The sequence below is a fragment of the Triturus cristatus genome, chromosome 6 (assembly GCF_964204655.1).
Source record: "Triturus cristatus chromosome 6, aTriCri1.1, whole genome shotgun sequence".
Classification (NCBI taxonomy): Eukaryota; Metazoa; Chordata; class Amphibia; order Caudata; family Salamandridae; genus Triturus; species Triturus cristatus.
Genome location: NC_140589.1, coordinates 1234596189 through 1234618302, shown reverse-complemented (window position 1 = coordinate 1234618302; position 22114 = coordinate 1234596189). Strand labels below are relative to the sequence as shown.

Here is a 22114-nt window from a genome sequence, read left to right as displayed (position 1 = left end):
ATCGAGGAACTCGCTCACTTTCCTGAGTCAGAACCCCGTCCTGGATTCGCTGATCATATGGAAGCGGGAGGGGTAGTTTTTTCAGATGTGACACATGAATCCAGGGTCGCTTGCTGCTCACTTTTACCGCCGTCCGCGTGGCCAACAAGACTTGAAACGGTTCAGACCAACAAGGATCCAAGCTGGATTTTCGCTGATAGTTACGGACCAGAACCCACTGTCCTGGTTCCAAACGATGTCCAGGACCCTCCGGCAGGGGCTGCAGAACTGCTGAGACCTGTTGATGAATGGAACGCAGATCTTTAGTCAAAGCATACAAACAGTCTGTCAGCATAGGATACTCTATATAACGAAACGTTCTGGGTCTTGGGACGCCCCAAACATTAGCAGGGTGCCCAAAAATGACCTCAGACAAACCAGAACGAGAATGTGGGGTAACTCGTATTGACATTAATGCCAGCGGCAAAGCATCTGGCCACCTCAATCCAGTACTTTCTTGAATTTTTGCTAATTTGAGCTTTAATATCCCATTATACTTCTCCACCACCCCAGCAGACTGGGGGTGTCGAGCCGCATGGAATTTCTGTTTAATCTGTAGTCCATTACACATATGTGTGATGAGTTCTGCATTAAAATGTTTTCTGTTGTCACTCCAGATCACACGAGGAAATCCATAGCGAGGGAAATACTCCTTTACCAACGCTTTTGTCGTGGCCAAAGCAGTGTTTTCTTTTGTCGGGTAGGCTTCCACCCATTTACTGAAAGCGCATACCATGACAGGACATACTTCAAATTGTTAACGCGCTCCAGCTGGATATAATCCATTTGAAGCACCTCAAAATGCAAAGATGGTGGTGCAAAGTTTCCACTCAGAACAGGCTCCCTGCCCCCTGGATTATGTCGTAAGCAAACCATGCAATATTGTACCAAATGAGCAGCGGTCCTAGAAATATTGGGATTGTACCATACAGGATCTAATAATGCACAAATACCCTTCACCCCAATATGCCATTGTCACCACCGCATTCACTAATGCATTAGGCAACAGCCACCGCTGCTTTTCTGTCAGATCAATCCAACAACCATCTGCATCTAATCTCCCAATTCGCTCTTTCCAGTGAGCCAGTTCAATAGGGGTGGCTTCTTTCTGTATTTCTCGGACACTCTCCATGGTATTATCAAACATCTCTGTTTCAGCCACCCACCTAGCAGAGCTAGTCACAAACATTGAGGTCAATTTGGATTTCGCCGTTTCCTTAGCTACTTGATCGGCAAAGGCATTACCCTCCACCACTGCATCAACCACTGCCTTGTGTGCACTACATTTGACTACAGCCACTGTTTCTGGTAATGCCAATTCTGTCAGTAATCGCAAAATCAAGGGGCCATGCTGTATTCGCTGACCATGAGAAGTAAGAAAACCTCTTTCTGCCCAAAGTCGGACAAAACTATGAGCCATGCCAAAGGCGTACTGGCTGTCGGTGTAAATATTTACTCTCAGTCCTTCACTTAACTCACAGGCCCGAAACAATGCCACTAATTCAGCTGCCTGTGCTGACTGATAGGGTACTCGAGAAGCCTCAACTATACTGTTAAGAGTAGTTATCGCATATGCAGCAGTTGTCGTGCCATCTGGTAACTTGAAACAAGAGCCATTGACGTACAACTCCCCTTGAGGGTCAGATAGAGGAGTGTCAGTCAGGTCTACCCATCCCTTTGTTTCTTCCTCAGTCCGAAATATACAATCATGAACATCATTGTTTTTTTCATTCGAAGGGAGGGGTAGTAACGTAGCAGGGTTCAGAGTGGCACATCGTTTAATCGTAATGTGTGGAGCAAACAAAGTCAATTCGTATCCGGTAAGACGCGCACTCGTAAGGTGCTGGGTCTTTGTTTTGTTTAATAATGTATCCACAGCGTGCGGTACCATCACTGTGAGGTCAGTGTTCAGAACGAGCCCTTCTGACTATCGAATAGCCACCGCAACCACAGCAGTAGCTCTAAAACAGCTAGGGAGTGCTCTGGCGACGTTATCCAACACAGCCGAGAAATAGGCACAAGGTCTCTGCTTACCACCAAATCCTTGTGTTAACACAGAAAGCGAGCAACCGTCCACCTCGTGTACATAAAGCACAAAAGATTTTCGGTAGTCAGGAGTACCAAGAACAGGTGCAGAACAAAGCGCAGATTTCAAAGAGTCAAATGCATCTTGACAAGCATCAGTCCAGGGTAAAGGTTCATGCACATCTTTAGTGGTTAAATACAGAAGAGGTTTAGTAAGAAGGGAAAAATTAGGGATCCATTGGCGACAGTAAGAAGTTATGCCGAGAAATGCACGAACATCACGCTGAGTACGAGGTACAGACATAATAAAAATGGTAGTCACACGCTCAGGGTTTAGTCTCCTCCCCTCCTTCGACAGTAGATGACCGAGATAGGTCACCTCCTGTCGACAATATTGAAAGTTAGAAAGGGATACTTTATTGCCATTAGCAGCCAAATGAGACAATAATTTGACAGTGGCCTTCTTACAACCTCCCTCGGTATCAGAGGCCACTAACAAATCATCTACGTATTGCAAAAGTACATTACCAGGGGGCAAGACCAAATCATCCAACAATGTTTTCAAAGCTTGACTATAAATACTAGGACTCTCTGTGTACCCCTGGGGAGCGCGATAGAACCAGAAGCTGCAACCAGACAATGAGAAGCCAAAAATATGGCGGCTATCAGGATGAATCGGAATACTAAAGAAAGCATTTTTTAAATCAATCACAGAGAAATATTTAGCAGTAGGAGGAATCATAGTGAGAATAGTAGTAATGTCTGAAACCACAGGGTATTGGAGCACCACTATTTTATTAATTTTGCGCAAATCAATCACAAAACGATAGGTATCAGCATAGTCAGGATCGCTTCCAACAGGGGCCTTTTTTAAGATAGGCAAAATGGGTCTGTTGCACACATTAGCAGCTGTCTCTTCCACCACACCCCTTTTTACCAAATCTTGTATGATGGAGAGCAAAGCCTTCTCGCCTGCCGGAGAAATTTTGTACTGAGGTATATAAGGAAGCCGAGCATTTTGCTTCAAAGTAATAGAAACGGGCGGAATCTTTAATAATCCTACATCTGTGTCACCAGTGGCCCCCAATGTTGCTGGAATAGCAGCAAACTTAGGAGGGAGGGGTTCATTTTTAGTGAAACAATGCAAAGTATGCTTCCCAAGGGAACTAATAGTCAAGTAAACACCATCATGTGAACAATGAATCTTAGCATGCAATTTCTTCAACAAATCCAAGCCCAACAAATTTTCGCCACAATGGGAAGTCAAAAGAAATGGGGAGTCTATCGTAACAGGACCAATTGTAAAAGGAATAGGTTTGGAGATGGGGCTCACCACCGGAATTCCTGAGAATCCTACCAAAACATCATTGTGCCCGGACAGAGCAGCCCCTGGGACCAGGGAACGAGAGATAGAACTACTCATTGCACCCGTATCAACTAAAAACTTTTCAGAAGTCCCCATCAAATGTGCCTCTACATAAGGTTCTTGCTGATCAACGGGTACTGACACCTGGCCCTCACTCTGTCCATGGCTATCCTATGTATAAGCATACCCTTCGGTCGCGTCCATTGCACACTCCTCATTATAATACTGCCTCCCTCTTGGATTATCAAAATTATTCTTTTCTTGTCCAACTTGCACCGCCTCTTCTCGTCGCATATCACTGCGATTCACACTTCCCCGACCTCTTCCTCTACTTCTCATAGCCCCGTTCTGGGCCGGCAACAACGGACACTGGGATCGCCAATGCCCTTCCTCCTTATAATAAGCACACTGATTTATTCCCAAAACAACAGCCGGCCCTCTGCCTCGTCCAGTTCCCACCCCCCTCGGGACAAACCCTCTCTCTCTTCCTCGTCCTTGAGCAACTTGTTGCAACAACACCCGTGTTTTAAGATCCTTCTTTCTCTTTTCCGTCTTATCCTTACTCCCGTTTTCTCTATGTTCGTAATATTGGGCCATACTCAATATTACAGAGGGCGTGGAAGTGGTCCAGGTACTTTCGGCGGCTTGTAGCCGTGCAGAGACTTCTGGTAACAAATTGGTCACAAAACGATTAACAAATAAACGTATACCGCCTTCCAACGATAAATCCTGTCCACTAAAATCAATGAATACGCCCTCAAATCTAGTGAAAAAATCAGAAACACTTTCATCTTTCTTCTGTTTACATGCGGTCAATTTGTCCCAATCCACCTTACGAGGCGGAATTAAGGAATGCATGTAAGTGATAATACGGCCAGGTAATGCCAATAATTCAGGATTTGGCTTATTTCCAGGCTTACGATCCTTGTCCCAATCTTTTATCTGCTCCCATGTTCTGCCTATTTCTTGAGCATGGTCCTGATCATGCACCTGACGCCATACGTCAACGGGAACTAACAATGCAAAAAATAGCTCTATGTCAGCTAAGGTCATGACGGCCGAAGAGGCCGCTTCTGTGAGTTCTTTATAATAAGCCGTGGGATTCTTACGAGGGTCGGGCAATTGTGATTTTAGCGAGAGGACTTCACTCCTCTTCCAGCGGGTGTAAACCCATTGCTCCTGCACTCGGGCCTCTACACAAGGTCTTGTCACCACGCCCCGGTCATCCTTTAGTTCCGGTATTTCAGGATGAAAGATAGGATGAACTTCTCTCATAGGATGCTGAGTGTCCCACGAGGGACACTTTTGATGCATCCGCTCTCGATAATTTAATAAAACCTCCACATTTCTATACACTTCATCTGGACTGAGTTCAGACTTATGAGCCCTGTCCCGGATGTCATACATCACTTGGGGGGCCATCCCTCCTGGAAAACACTGTTCCCAGAGAGTAATAATACATGCAGCCATGTGTTTCAAGGCATGTTGCTGCATAACAGGCTCATAGTCTCGAAGCGTGTTCCATATATCAGTTATAGTGTAAATAGGCTGTCGCATCCACTGGGACGACTGAGTCTCAATCATCTGTTTCTCATTCTGTCCTACAGCCGAACGGGTAAACAACTTCCGTGCGTCAAAATCCCCCAGAGCATGAAATGGAGTCGAAACAAGGAGATGGGGTCGTGCTCGCAGAAAGGGAAGCCCACATAGGGGTGGGGGGAGACAAAATAGCTGTGGACATAACGGAAGACGGCAGTGTAACAGGCCATAAAGTAGCCATCTCAGACACTGAGGGAGACAAAACAGAGGACGTTCCCGGAGAGGCAAGGGAAGAGGAAACAACAGGGGCGGAAGCTGAAGGGGCCTGTACTAGAGTCGGGGGAACAACAGGATATATATGCTGCGGAGCACATAGGTCTTATCCACTTGCAATCTAAATTGTCTATCTACACAATCAATCCCTTGTTCAGTTTTAGCTTTATCGTAAGCTATAGCTTTCTGCGTAATCGTCTGATTTCCTTTCATCCTACATACTTTCTCCTCCCGCATACGTCTACGCTTTGCTTCCTTCTGCCACAGGCTTAGGGAGTCAAACATTGACTGTCGACTACGTTTAGAAAATAATCGATCCTGCAGAAAATGTATCTTTTTTTCATCAAAAGACCCGGTTAAGGGCCATTGTAATTCCACATTATCTTTAGTATATTTATGCCATAATGTATTAAACAAGAGAGGTGTAATACCATGCTTTACATACATATCATAACTTGGGCTGCCCTCAGGCTGGGCAGGTTGACTTTCAGCCAAACGTGTATCATTAGGGCAGCAACAACATCCAAAACAACTGAATTTGCTAAAACAGGGCATGGTTATTGTCGTCACGCGTTCCTCATTCGATCATAAAAATAAACTTTTAAACATGGCCATGTTCAAACATTCGCAAAACATACAACCTCACGCTCATTCAAACATACACAAGACAATAATATATATATATATACATACAAAGATATTCAAAATGACGTCTTTACAAACAAAGAACAGAGCCCGTCGACTCCTATTCATGGAGAATCAATCAAATTCAGATTCCAAGACCTATACTAAAATCAAGCAGTCCAAAGACTACCAAGAGACCGTCAGACAGGTATAACCACAGACCGACCTACAGACCATCTCGCAGCCTTCACTCTTGGGACTATTCTGACTAAGCCTGCTTCATTAGCATCTGCTTCAGATGTGTTCCCAAGGCTACCCAGGTACAGCCACAGGCTTTTCTGAGAGCAGTCCGGCCGGGCGCGCACCACACGTGCCACACCGGGCGTCCGATCGGCGTCTCTATTATTCACAAAAGGTCTGTGGAGCATCTATACGTGCAGCCACCACAATGCTGGCCCGTCAGACCACCAAGATTCTCTGGGGTACACTGACCACCAAATACTTACACAGTTAACTGCTTCAAAAGCACTGCTCAAGAGTGCGTGCCAAGAACATCAAAACAATTCTACTCACCTGGTGCACACAGGTACAATTGCGTGTTCTCCACTGCCAACTCCTGAAGACCAACACGGTCAGCTCCTGGGTTACGCCCGTAGGACTCCGGTGAATGGTCACTTGCAGCTGGGGATACTCTGATCGTGACAGCGCAGTAAATTCAAACCAAAGATGGCTACATTTCAAAGGATCCTTTTTCCGTCCACCCGCTCGACCAGAATTACCCCTTGTCCTTACCACCCGTTTACGGGGAGGACGACCCAGTCATGGAGTCCCGGCAGAGTCGCCAACTGAAGTACCATAAAAATAAACTAAAGGACTATACCTACCAATAGTCCCAATACCATTACCAAATAATCAATCAGTTGGCAATGAAGAAGGTTCAATCGTTTATTAAACAAAAATACTCTATAGAGGAGCCTCTCCGAACCTCACCCATCAGGTGCGCTGAGAAGACTGTTCGCTCGTATTCAGGTCATATACTTTTCGGTTCAACACATACAATCACTGTAAAAGGAAAAACACCAGTTGGCCCTCAAGCTCCAGGAAAGGACCATATATGGCACACATCAGACCAGTACAAAGGCTTGACTATCTATTACTGATGAGGTCAGGAGTGGTGACTCCCTTTCGTCTTGGTGCCTGGGAGTGTAGGCACGGCGCCTCCAGGAATGCGCTTATCACCCCCAAAGCCAGATGCGACCTTGAGTCTTAGAACAGTCAAGTAAACAGCCTACCTTCAGCTGCTGCCAGTAACTCAGATGAACTGGGGCCTGACAACTGCACGTGATCAACACGTGATCACGGCCCATGCTCGAGCATATGTTCAGAAGATGGCGTCTGTATGGTTCTCGGCCTACTCTTTTAGCAATAGATATACAGGGAGGAAATAAACGAGTTTCCTCCAAGCAAAAGCATATATATATATATATATATATATATATATATATATATATATATCTCAAACAGGGAGTGTAAGTATAGATGCATCATGATAACATAATATAGGTCCGATACTCCTTATATATGGGAAATCTACTTTTTTATCCCTCATATAGGTATAAGTAATTCATTTTGTAAGTGTTCTTTATACGTCCGCTTCCCCTCCAGGAGTTAGGATGCTCTCCCTTCATCTTTTAACATCTTCGATGAGATTTGACTACAACCAATGTAGCATGTGTGTGTCGGTAGTAGATGTGATTGCCTTTTGCAGGGCTCAGCTCAGTTTGCCTTTGGAGAATGGATCCTGTCACTTGGCTGGCTAGGCTCTCTGCTTCCCCATTTATGGTTTGCAGTGGTCATTTCATTTGTGGCCTTTGAGTCATTGGGTTTGCAGGCTCTCGTGTTTGTGAGTGATTTGATTGGACCCTTATTCCCACAAATGTCTTGTTCCTTAGACTAGCCCAGATCACAGACACCAAAGAAATTTGATGAGGAAAGAGATGAATCTTAAGAAAACAATTTATTTATCAATAGCCTGAATTACACTTAATCTCCATCTTCCTCCTCACAGTCCTACATTCCCTCCCTCCAATTCAGTCAATGTCCTCGAAAAATGTGGTATTGCTGATCACATAAGGTAATTGAGGTGGAAAAACAGCTATACGTGTCCTCGGAGCAAGTTGAGGTGTGGAAAATGTATGAACCCATGAAAGAGCAAGCAAGGTTGCCCGTCTCTGCACATGGCTTCAACCTCATGAAGCAAGAACTGTAACAAGGTAGAGTAGGACTTAGCAATAAATAGCATTTGTGGGTAGTTGCTACCAGTTATTATTTCTTGAAATCTTTGTGACTGATTCTTTAGTTGCCTTTGTTTATTACCATGCATTGTTTCTCTCACTCAAACAGGGCGAGTCATGGTACAAAAAGCCTCTCCTTGGAAGAGATAATCGAACTCTATGGACAGAAAAGAGAATGGAAGCACTTCAAAACCATTAGTGAGGAATTCGCTCGCTCAGGTAGAGTTAAATTACAATTGATTCTTTGGTGACAGCACTTTTTAAAGGAACGTAGAGTTCGACATGCAATCCTGGGCTATTGTCCTTTCCTTTCCCCTCATCATGGGCTAATATTACTACCTAAGGCATTGTTTTAGGACACACACTGTGACACATCTGCACTGTGATAAAAACCTCTCTGTTGGATCTAGGACTTTTATTAGACAGAAGCGGAGATTGGGAGTATATGAATGGGTTTCACTGGCAAGAAAGACTGTACAAAACAGAACTTATACCATATAGCACAGGGCAGATGGATTCTCCATCCTCCGCCCACCTGTTCCTCAAAGCTACTAAGGTGTAGGATAATTTTCAGAACATAGATAGAAACTGACAGATTCTTCATCTGCTCCTACACTACTGAGTTGAATCTAACAGGGACAAGCAACAATTAGGGAAGGGCCGCATAGGTCCTCATGAAAGCTTAGCAATTTGGCACACATGTTGATATAAAAGGTGGGGAAAGTATTGTAAATAACAAATACCAGTCTCTTTGGTTTTAACATTATGTAAGAGGTCTAACCTTTAATACAACTCTCCAGTTTGCCCCTTTGTTAATACACTTCTAATCCTTCCTGACCCTGAACACATTCACAAAATTATCTGAATTATGATCCCACCTGGCACTAGTTGGTGCTGACGAAAGAGCACTCCATTAAGTAGCGTTCCACTTAGTGTGGGTGAGGGATTTCTTCATTTATTTGAAGGATACTTCCAAGAGACCGGTATTAAATAATTGTACCAAGTAAAGTAGAAATTCTTCTTTACCAGAGAAGGTCTGTCTATTCTGGATATTGGACATATGAATAATATTTAAGATTGGTTACCAAATGGGTGCAGACAATAACCAGCACCACCTACAGATTGATGATGTGCCTGGAGATCTAACATAGCTTTCACATTGCCTTACCCACATCCACTGTTGGACAAAGTATGGATGGCTTTGCCTCAACAGCAAGAACACTGAAGTCTTTCCCTTTGGTCTGGTAAACCTATTCTTCTCCCTCTTATGGCCAAAGAATCTGGACCATTCTTCAACTCCAGTGAACCAGCCTTGAAACCATGGTGTCATCTTTACAGATTAATGTGGTGTACAATTCAACATTTTCCCACCTACCAAAATTGCCATTTCTACTAGACAGTCGCACTGATATTGGCTGTTGTCCTGTTCCAACTAGACTACTGTAATGGCCTTGCCAGCACATCCAAGTACAGAGCCAGACGGCTCGCATGGTCCTGGGTATGGGTTGCCATTATCATATTGCCCAGGGTTCTCTGATCCCTCAACTGCCTTCCAGGGATAGAAAGGACATCCTTTAAATGTCTCTGCATTGTTCACAAGGCTCTACATGACCATACTCTGAAATAAATTTCAAGCCTGTTTGTACCATACCTCCCGACCCTTAGCCTTGGATCAGCTAATCAAAGTCTGCTATTGCCCCATTGATTCAAATACCAAATATTTGCAGGTTGGTCACTTCATCACCAGGGCTCCTCCCTATGGAATTCTTGACACACCCAACTGAAACATGAGAATGCCCATATCTAATTTAGGACATTTTTCAAGAGACATCTCTTCACAATGATATTCAGGCAGCACCGTTGTTCCCTACGTGTGCCGGTCAGATGCCTCAGACTGTCCCGACCGTATTCAATGGCCATCAGCATCATTGGTGTTGATCATCTTGTGGAACTATTACACAGCTTTTTAGAATGAGCTTTACCTAACTATGTACATTGTCTTTTCCCGCTCAACCACTAGGGCTCATTTTAGTGCCCTGAAGCAATGGGGTGGTTAGTAGCACTTACCAAAATAAATAAATAAATAGGGTTTATATTAGGGCAGGATGTGAATTCTACAACACTCTGATCATACACCTTTCTGATTGTACTGGACTCTGATCATCCCAGGGTCTATGTATTTTAAATCATTGAAATTTCAAACGCTTTTCATATGCATAGGATCTGTTTAGGCCAGCATTCTGATCACAGTAGGGTTCTAAATATGCCAGCACTTTCATGGCTCCAGAGTTCTTATTAGAGAAAAGTTCAAGATATATCATTGCTCTTTCCTATTTTAGTTTCCTATTATAGCTTCTGAATTGCGCTGCTAAATTTATTTTTAAGTACTTCCTCAGCTTCACTAAATGTTACTGTAAATAACCCCAGATTCTGCTTGCAGCCCTGTGCCTTGCTTGCCCACTGAGAATTAAGGAGATGGCCTCCATTCTGACATTCTCCACTTGACCACATTATGTAATTATTTGGCAGATCACTGCACCTCACTGTGCTGCAGTTTCCTAGTTTGCCATAATTGTGAAAACATAATAAGTGTTACATCAGTGACTGGACATTTACATTGTCCAACTAGATAAACTCTTCAAATCTTCTCAGAGTCAAATACTATGAGCTGTCTACGCATGCATGTATGGCGTACACATACAAAAGTTGATTTGTTACTCATAAAAGGATATACTAGTATAAAGAATTTAATGTGATCAAATGACTCATAGGGGCTTCAAGTAGGCCAGAAGTCATAGTTCTAGGACTGGAATACCATATGAGTTTGTGTACACCAACAAACATACATGTTAATGGTATTCACCAACTCCTCTCCAACGCTTTCTCCTCTGAAAAAGGTTGGAAATGTTCTTCTCACCAGGCAGGAGGGAATTTTTCCATGGAGGAAGATAATATTTTCTCCTGGAGAAAAAAAGAAGTAATTGTTTGAACAAGTGAATTTGCCCTTGCCTGCCTGACTTTTGCCTGAGAAAATATTAATGTGTATAAAATTTAATTCACAGACGTTTGCTAGGGGTATGCCTGGAAACTTGCAAGCATTGCATGTTTCCAGACCTACTTCTGTAAAGGTCGATTAATTCACCAATGCAAAGCTATAGACCTATGGGTACACTTTTGCGACCTTCTTTAAGAATGGGCCCATATTGATTTTACACTGCACATTTTGGTTTAGTCTGATTCTCTATTATTGTAATTTTTTTATTCTGGCATTATTCTCGCACGTTTAATTAAATGATTATTCAGAAAATGTATATTAACGTTATCCTTAAAAAATGCATACTAGGGGGGCGTGGCTTGCTGCAGACTAAGATGGCCGCAACCTAGAGGAGCTCCGGGGGCAGAGTAGATTCCCCTAAAACTCCGGCACATAATCCGTGAAATAATCCTACCTTGAAGACGACCATATGAGAGCGGAATCAGCGGTGCACCGAACGATCTGCCCTCCGGGCGTGTGAAGCCACCAGAGCGCCGGAGGGATCGGGTGAGGCAGTGCGGACTGCTCTCGAGGCTGAAGCCGGGGACTGGCCTGAGACTTGGGTCCAGCGGGTAGCACAAAATTGCCGGCCTTGTGAGCGCATCAATCGGAGCCGACGGCCTGAACTGGGGGCTGCGCGGCGCTGTCGGGTGCCGACCGGAGATCGTGCCGGTTCCCCTCCCCCTCTCCTCCCTCCCCCCCCCCCCGGCTTCGACATCGGGAGACGGACGGCGGAGGGACGCCCGCGGCGCTGGATCCTGCTCGACCTACAGCACGCCACGCCACGCCACGAGGTGCTTGGAGAGGGGGGTGGTCGTGCTGCCTGCTGCTGCTGGGACCTGCGGTGAGTTGTTGCCCATCGGGGGGGGTGAGCGGGGCTCCGGCTCCAGGCGAGGAATGCTGGCGGAGGGAGTGAGGTGCGGGACGGAGGTGAGAGCACCCGCTTGGTGAAGAGTAGGGCCTGGGAAGCTGAGCAGAGACCCGGCCCTCCAATACTCCTGAGCCCCATCTGCGAATGCTTCTCTCCAGGGGACACAGCTCAAGATAACTAGGGCCTCGTGGTGGGGGCCCTTATTGATGCCATAAACTCTGGAAGTGACCCCTGGGGCGTGCAGTGTAGCCCGGGGCAGCATTAAGCCGCAACTAATAAGAATACGCAGAGGGGCAACGGCCCTGGGGAGAGCCAGCCGAGTCAACGCCCGGAGCCCACGGCAGACCTGGCCTACTGAACTGGGTTCTCCTGGACATAGTCACTGATCCCTACACCCTGACTGTCTATAAACCCGGAGTAGCTGACAGAGGTCACTCGGCCAGGCGGAGTGCTCCCCGGGGACCGCGTGCTTCTTGGCTGTGCGACAAATACCGGCCCTCTGCCCCGACACCTCTCCGGTAATTGCGCGGCGGGAAAACCGACAGGCCGCACATGGAGGAAAATCCCGCGGCGGCGATTACCGGCCGGTGCAAAGTTCCCCAGACAAGAATGGGGGGGCAGGGGCCCACGCACAACCGCCCAGGGCAAACTGGACAAGTATGCGTACGCAAGAGACTTCCCGGCTCTGCCGGACCGCAAAGAAACGCCGGACAAAGCCCCGGAAGGAGAGGGGGCAAATAAAGTGACACTGGATGACATTATGGCCGCTCTCACTAATGTGCAGTCGACGGTGGGCACAATTTCTACGGATGTATCCTTCCTACGGGCTGACTTCCAGAAAATTACCGCAAGGGTCACGGAGGTGGAACAAGTAACAAAAACCCTGTCCGGCGACACGGCCACATTGCTTAAAAATGTCAGCCACCTGGAGGCTGAAAACAAAATAATGGCGGCGAAGCTGGATGACCAGGAGGGGCGCTCTCGCCGCAATAACGTCCGACTCACGGGCATTCCCGAAAGTGAAGGGGGCCTGGCCATGGACCTCTATGTTGAGGAACTCATAAAGACAAGACTCCAACCAAGAGGGCTCTCCACCTTTTTCTCAGTAGAAAGGGCGCACAGGGTGCCAGGCGGTAAGCCTAAGCCTGGAGCACCTCCCAGACCCGTCCAGGCCCGAATTTTTAATTTCCGCGATCGGGATGCAATACTGCAAACAGCAAGAGTGGCCCACCGATTCGCATCCAAAACTCAGTGATATCCTTTTTCCCGGACTACACAGCTGCGGTTACCAAACGTTGCAGGAGCTTCTTCGAGGTTAAAAAAGAACTTCGGCGCAGAGAATGTACTTACTCCATGCAATTTCCGGTGAAGTTACGAGTAGTGGCGGATGGCAAAAGTTGTTTTTTTGACACACCTGAGGAGGCCCACGACTGGCTCGAGGGGTGGCGACGAGTGGAAGGATCCAGACGGTCAGAGAGACGCCAGCAACAGTGGAGGGTGGAAGAGGACCCCAAGGATCACAGACGGGAGCAGGAAGACGACAGCACACAAAGGTCGGAGGCTGAAGAATGAAAAAGGTGACATGGCGCAAATGGACCTCGCCGACCTTAAAGGACGTATTCTAGGTCCGCCAATAAAGAAGTAGTGGACACGTCCCGGGTGGTATCCGGTTAGTGTGGCCGTCTTCCTCGGACGGGAGGGCAGGCCAGGGTCCGCGGCTGTAAGACTAGCCGTGCGGCTAAGGCGAGACTCAAATGAATACTGATCTTCAAGGAGGGGGTAGACTACGGCGTTCCCCGGACTTCTCACCCCCGAAAGGCAAGTACTGTTACTGGGATTGGGTATTAAGCGCTCTGCAATGTTGGGGTGGCGGATAGTTTTAAAACCGTCTAGCAGGGAGGCAGAGATGGGGGTGGAGGGAGTGGGTACGTTGTTATGGTTATGTTTTTTCTTGTTAGCGCGCACCACACAGGCACTCGTATATGACATCTTTACAGACATGGGTCGGCAGTGGCAATGTTGATGTGAATCCGTTGTACCAACTACACACTCTAACAGTAGTGACAACACCAGACTCACAGCCATCTGATCGATGGCAGGACCCCAACATGCAGGTAGCTTCCCTATCGCTAATAACGTGGAATGTACATGGCCTAGGGGACAAAATTAAAAGATGTTTGGTCTTACAGTGTCTTAAACGATGTTCCCCGGCGGTGGTCCTGTTGCAAGAGACGCACCTCACTGGTACCGCCTGCAGGGCATTGGACAGGTGGAGGTTTAGGATGATAGCCCACTCGGAGTTCTCATCGGGTTCCAGAGGGGTAGGTATCCTAGTTCGAAAACAGTCACCACTCATAATACATAAAACGAAGACGGATGTCGGCGGCCGCTTCGCGGCTTTCATCGGTCAATGGGAAGGGCACCCTATCAATATAGTGTCAGTTTATGTTCCCTGGCCCTGCATGCAGTCACACTCCCGGCCCTCAGTGACTTCCTCCTCAATCTCCCGGAGGGGGAGCTACTGATTGGGGGAGACTTCAATGCCACAGTGTATGGGACCTTGGACCGGCACCCCTCGAGGGAGCAGACCTTGGGGGATCGCACCTAGGGAGCTTTATGGATGCACTAGGGCTTGCGGACGTATGGCGGTACCACCACCCCACGGCGCGACAATTCACTTTTCATTCTGGGGTACATAACAGTTTATCCAGAATAGACTACTTTCTTGCATCCCCAGATAGTTTAAAAAATGTGGACAAGATTGAGATTAGACCCAGGGGCATTTCTGACCACTCTCCAGTACTTTTAACATACACATATTACCAAAGGGGGCGGCAGCGAATTTTTCCCATACTCCCTGGATACTTGAAGGTTCCCAAGATCATGAAAGCTATGGTCACCACAACACGACACTATTTACAAGAAAATGCTTCATCGGTCCACTCTCCGACCAACCTGTGGGAGGCCTATAAGACCGTTCTAAGAGGGCAGGACATTGCTTCTATTACAGGTCATAAGCAAGAACGGCAGCAGGAGCTCACTACTATAGAATCGGAGTTAGAGAAGGCTGACGCCCAACACTCTCACAGTCCAACTCCGGCCACGGCCCAACGCTTGCGCCTTCAACAACAACTGCATAGGGAATATCTTAGGGAGGTGACTAAATTCAGACTATCGGCTACAAGACATAAGATATATGAGACCGGCGATAAAGCCGGGAAGCTTCTGGCGTGGCTTGATAAAAGGGAGCGAGACAGAAAGTGGACAGCGTAGCTCCCAACAGGGGATAATCTAGTAGTGACCGGCACGCGCGCAATAGTGCATATGTTAGCACAACACTTTCAACAGATTTACAAATCACTGTCGGAGATGTCCGTAGAAGAGGCGCTGACTTATATAAAAGATATTGCAATGCCCAAGCTTACACCGGAGGTGGCCCTTACACTGGAAGTGGACCTTACAACCGACGAGCTGCAGGCGGCGATTGGCTCATTACAATGTGGGAAAGCGATAGGACCTAATGGTATACCCATAGAACTTTATAAAAGGATGGCGGGGACAATGGCCCCGCACCTGCTGAATATGTACTCTGACAGTTTACAAACAGGCGAGCTCCCACCGGATCAGCGCCTAGCCACTGTGGTGACGATCCCAAAGCCGGGGAAGCCCCCAGAGGACTGTACCTCCTATCGCCCCATTTCCTTAATTAATGCTGAATCCAAAATTCTAGCAAAACTCCTTGCGATCAGGCTGACCCCACACCTCACAACCCTCATTCACCCGGACCAGTCCGGGTTCATGTCCAATAGGAACACGGTATTGAACTTGAGGCGTCTGCATGGAGTGATGGCCCGCATACCTTATCTGCAAGTGCCAGCCGTTCTTCTGTCATTGGATGCTCGTATGGCGTTCAATATGGTGGAGTGGCCCTTTTTGTTCGCTGTGCTGATGCACTTGGGCTTTTGCCCAAAGTTCTGCGCATGGGTACGTCTCTTATATACAAAACTGCTGGCACACGTGACGGCTAATGGTCATATATCCCATGGCTTTCCACTGACGCGGGGCACGCGACAGGGCTGCCCACTGTCGGCGCTGTTATTTGCCCTAGTCTTGGAACCGTTAGCGGCATGGATCAGGTGGGAGCCAATGATCCTGGGTCCTAGGTGGACGGAAGGATGGGAAGACCGCATCTCGTTGTATGCTGACGACGTTTTACTATACCTGGCCTCCCCTAGACGATCCATTCTGGTACTCCTGAATATATGTGACTGTTTGGTCGGGCGTCTGGGTGCACTATAAACTGGTCCAAGTCGATACTCTTTATGCTCCAGGGCCCACCACTGCAACTCCCAAAGGACTGCCCACTGCAGATCTCGGGGGACGCCTTTAAGTATCTAGGTATCTATATCACGGCGGACCCGGGCGAATTTGTTAAAAGAAATCTCACGCCTCCCCTAGAGCGTTTAAAAAGGGATGCAACTCATTGAGGTGCACTGCCTCTGACGCTGCTGGGAAAGGCAGCGCTTTTTAAAATGATGGCGCTGCCTCGATTCCTGTACGTGTTGGAAAATACAACATACCCAGTGCCACCTGACTACTTTAAAAAGATAGCGGCTCAGGTTTCAGGGCTGTTGTGGGGGAGCAAACCTGCACGCATAGCACAGCGCAAATTGACTAGAGGGTGGTATGACGGCAGCATTGCACTCCCCGACATACAACTAAATTATTGGGCGGCCCAACTGAAGGTAGTCAATCAGTGGATACACGCCCCGCAGACAGATCCCGCTTTCAAGGCAGATAGGAACGGACTGGGGGTTGAGGGCATGATGTCTGCACTTTATAACAGGAAGCGTACACCAGCGGTAATCGGACCCACAAGGCAGTTGGTCAACCTATGGCATGAAGCACACGCTAAATTAGGCTGGAGGGGAACAATAACCCAACTTACCCCTCTGTGGGACACACAATGTTTGGGTGGCCTTAGGAATTACAAAGGATTTGATAAATGGGACGCAATTGCTATATCCAGGGTGGGTGACATGTGGCACAAGCGGGAGGTGATTACATTTGAGCGTCTTCAAACACAGTATGAGTTAGCGCCCTCTGAAATCTTTAGATATCCGCAGATAAAACATGCGTTACAGGCGGTCTTGCCATCCGGCACTGTGGTTCCAGAGGCCACCCCCCTAGAGGATAGGCTGCTGACAGACTGCATGCATAAGCGGGCGACTTCCTTTACCTACCGAAAATTAGTAAACAATTTACCTGACCCACGCGTGGCACTCAGAGAAAAGTGGTCCCGGGACATGGGCGACTTTGAGGATTCCGAATTGCGGGAGGCGCTGGCCTCCCCGCGGGAGGTAGGAATATCCTCAAGACTTAAATTAGTGCAGCTCAAAATTCTACATGGAACCTATTATACAAGACACACCCTTCACAAAATAGGGTCAGCATTGCACCCATACTGCCTGAGACGATGTGGGGAGGAGGGTACATTCTTCCATAATTTGTGGGAGTTTCCAAATATCAAGGAGTATTGGGTAAAAGTAATGAGGACTATATCACAGACGGTGGAGGTGTCGTTAACGCCGGAACCCAGGAGATGCTTACTAAACGTGTGGGAGCCAAATGATCTTGCGCGCCCGGCACAGGGGTGGGCTACACCGGGGATAATGGTAGCAAAGCGCAACATCGCACAAAAATGGGGTGCGGGAGAGTCGCCAACACTCACTGCATGGTGTAGGGATCTGGATACTGCCATGGTGGCCGAAAAAGCTGTGTTTATCAATCGAGGATGTCCTCAGAAGTGGAGCAGGGTCTGGGGGGCCTGGAATAAATTCAGGGGATACATCTGTGAGCCACCAAGGGTACGGGCGGAGGGGGAGTCTGAAGATGAAAATGATGGGGAGATGTGAATTTAATGGATGGAATATAGTCCTCTGTTGCGATGTTTGTAATATCAATACGCCAATTGCCGAAAAACCACTGATGTCTGGATATAATGCATATATGTACTATCTGATTAACTTGTGCCTTGATTATAATTACAATATAAAGATTTAAAAAAATAAAAATAAATGCATACTAGTTTTCTGCCACTGTTACATAGGTCCATTAAATTTTATTTGGAAAACTAACACATTGCATGACAGTTTTAGCAAATTATATGTTAGAATCCGGGTTCTCTGGTTGGGACAGGTAGGTACTTGTGTCAAGCAGGGAACCTTTCCTCTAGTCAGGGTAGGGGGGTACAATCCAACAATAACCCCTGCTCACCCTCTCGGTAGCTTGGCGCGAGCAGACAAGGCCTATCACAGAGCGTTTAGGTTAAGCATTTGTGAACACACACGCAGTAACTCAGTGACAACCCCACAAATGGACTCCACACTTGGGTATAGAAAAATAATACTTTATATATGTAGTTTAGGCTTAGCACAAGACCAGATAACGTAAAACGGTCCACACTACTTATTAAACAAAGAGTTCTTGGTTTTAGCGTAGTTTTAAAGTTCTGTGCGCTTCGTTCCTGTCCGTACGCTTCGTACGCGGTAAACAGTAAACACTGCTTGGGAACGGGTCTCACACGCACTGTAGGCGCTTCGGGATGAAGCGTACACCCTACGGTGCGAACAGGCACAGTACCTTTACTTGGGAGTTCATCACGGCTGCTGCGCTGGCATCAAGCGCGATGTACGGTGCGTTGTCCTCCTGGTGCGATGCGTACTACGGTACGTTAGACCTTGGGCGTGCGGGGCTTCAGGGGACGGTGCGTAGGTACGGTGCGTTCAAAGTTCGTTACGGCGTTCGTACCGTACCATGCGATCAGCAATCTTGACTCGAAGCGCTGGATACAAGCGAACAGTACGCTCCGCACAGGGGAGACGTACGCAACTAATGTACGCGCCGCAGCCTTTCCAAAGCAGGGGAAAGGAGCGTACGCCAGCAGTACGGTTCGTAGGGGATAGTAGCAAGTACGGTTCGCAGTCCTTCCGTTACGGTACGAGCTACGGCTCGTAGGGGCCTGTTAGTCGCGTTGCTCAGGCCGGACGATACCTTCCTTTGCGGTGCGAGCTACGGCTCGTAGAGGGGCCTTAGTCACGTTGTTCGGGCCGGACAGCGGGATACCAGCTTTCAGGGGGTACGCTGCGATCAGCGAGACGTACGCAGCAGTTCGAATCGAAGATGCAGGGAAAACGGTCCGTTTTCCAAGGCGATCTCACGGCAGTGAAGTCCACTGGTCCTGGGACTTCGTTCAGGGGGCAAGCTCACTCACAAGCCCTTGGAGATCTCTCAGCACAAGTCAAATAAAAGTTCCTTGAGTCTTTTCTACCTCTTCTTCAGCAGCAAGGCAACCACTGCAGGCCAATCCCCCAGGTCAGGGACAGTACTTCTCCATGCCGCTTTTCCAGTTCCTTCAGGCCGGACAGAGGTTTCTTCTTGGCAGGACAGGATCTAGTTTCTTAGTAGCAGGGCTCCTACATTTATACCACAAATACTTTGTTCTCTCAGGCCAGGGGGACCCTTGCCTAGTTTAGTCCAGTTCTGGAGCACTTTGTTGATGCGATGCAGGCTTCTTCTTTCAGGGTGCAGGGCAGAGCCATCAGACGCTCCACAGGGGGCGGAGCCAGCATTGTGGTGGCAGAGTACAGCCCTATTCAGAGTCCAGGTGTACTCCTCCCACCCATCTATCTGTCAATCTTCCTATTCACCACCAGGCTACCTAGCCCTGCCCATCTGGGTTCCCCCAGCCCTGTCACTCACACAAGCCAGACAGCAGATACACATCACGCAGAGGCGGGCTGAAATGGTTAGGCAAGCAAATGCCAACTTTCTAAAAGTGGCATTTGCAAAAACAGAATATTAAAATAAACCTTACTAAAAGATGTACCTTATTATTCTGAGTGCAGGCATACTCAACTCGATTTTCTACCATGTTCCCTGGGCCTGTTAGGATCATAGGATGTAACAATCTTAAGAGCCCATTCTGGCCTATGAGAACAGGGTAGCCTTACAATAGTGAAAAACTAAAATGGCTGTAATTCACTATTAGGACATGCCACACACATCAGGGCTTGTCCTACCTTAGGCTACAATGCACCCTGCCCTTGGGCCTACCATAGGGGTGACTAACATGAAGTTAAGGGAAGGTTTAGGGACTGGCAAGTGTGTGCACTTGCCCAGTCAGCATGTCAGTACCAGACTGCACGCAGGTTCTGCAATGGCAGACCTAAACATATTTTACCAGGCCGCTTCTGTGGGTGGCACAACCAGTGCTGCAAGCCCACCAGCGGCATTTGCATTTACACGCCCTGGCACTCCTGGTGCACTTTACTGGGGTCTGATAGTAAACCAAATAAGCCAATCATGGAATCCAACCAACATATACATTTTACATAGGGAGCACTTGCACTGTGGCACTGGTTGGCAGTGGCACAGTGCTCTGAGCGGCCAACACCAATAAAAACACATGAGGCACAGCGACCAAAAGTGGAAGGGAGACTCACGCCAAGGTGCCAGATCTAACATTATATTTAAAGTTATCCTTAAAACATGCATGCTAGTTTTGTGTCACGGTTACATCGGTCCATTACATTTTATTTGGAAAGCTCACAAATTGCATGACAGTTTAGCAGAACTGTCCGGAACCTTTGTCTGTTGCTGTCAAATATGTTTTGCATGCATTGTTTTCCTAAAAATAAAATCCCCAATCTTGCTTCCATTCTTCTGCATGTATCTGCATATAATGACAGAGCATTAAAAATATCTACAAATTGTTACAATTTACGAACCTGTGTACACATTTTATATTGGAAGCGCTGTCATGAATGCAAGCTGAACTTATACCTCCCTGTTTTTTTCCTTGAGTACTCGATCTAACTGTGAAGGCTTTGCGTTAATTAATCATTTACAACACTTTGAACATCATATACATATGGATGTATATCTGTCAATCTTCTTTCCTGTAACCGTACTGTGGCACTGGAAACTAGCAGCCTAAAGGTTTTGTTGCAGGAGCTTGAGCATTATTTTCTTCTGTATAAAATAATCATGCTGACTTATTGTTCTTGATCCCAAGCAATATGTCCTAAGTGATAGGACTATCACAGCCCTGGACTCACAGCAACAGTCAGGATCCATAAGATTCACATTGTAAAGCAGTGGTGTAACATAGACCCCTGCAGCCCCCTGTGGCGCGGGGTGGGAGGGAGTCGAAGCTCCAGAGGCCCACTCAGCTCAGTCCCCTGACCTGAGGGTTCCTGATTAAGAACGAGGGGGGCCCTCGGTATACCTTGCACGTGGCCCCCCTCAAGTTTCGTTACGCCACTGCCGTAAAGTATGAAAGTGGAAGATGGTTCTTGTTATCTGAAAAATGTAAATCTGAGGGTGCTCCAGATACTTTTGAATAGAAACTTCCTATTCGTGCTCACAGGGAACGCTTTCCTTTCCTACACCATAATCTTGCTTCTTTGTGTAACTGACTTTAAGACAAAGGTGTTGTCTTGTTCTTGATCAAGTATCTTGCCACCTTCACTCATTGGCTTGTCCCTCCACTACAAGACATACGGCCTATTTTTCCTGGGCTCCATGTATTTTGGTCCACCCTAACAACAGATGTCCAGTCCGTACAGATATGGACTTGATTGACTGAGATCTAGTGCCTGATTGTGATGGCTAAGTGCCCGCCCATTTCCTTCTACTCTGCACCTATGCGTCTTAGTAGTATATTTTTAAATGACTATGAGCCATGAACGTCAATTAGGGGTAGCCAAGAGTTGTGGCAGAGCCCCGTTTATATTTTAATGTTTCCAATTTTTGTTCTTCACTCAGACCCCCTCCAGCGCCAAATTGCCCGTTGCTCAGTTAAGGTGAGATAAAGGGTTATCTTTGTGATATTTTCATGGGTCACAGAGTAGATGGTATCACTTCCACCACCCTTGGGACTTTGGTGAATTGATATCAATGCCATAATAATTGTAGTTCCGAACCCAAACCTGCAAATGATTCGAGACTTGTAGGTCATATCCAACGATGTGGAAGGTGTTACAAAA

General features: G+C 47.2%; 1 protein-coding gene across 1 annotated transcript in view; it reads left to right on the top strand.

Annotated features, from left to right (window-relative positions):
* NT5DC1 (5'-nucleotidase domain containing 1) overlaps positions 1–22114 on the top strand; it is a 1278063-nt gene that overhangs the window by 84874 nt on the left and 1171075 nt on the right. Inside the window, exon 4 of the mRNA XM_085612174.1 lies at positions 8270–8379. Coding sequence (XP_085468300.1) covers positions 8270–8379 — 110 coding nt within the window. The remainder of the gene's footprint in view (positions 1–8269; positions 8380–22114) is intronic.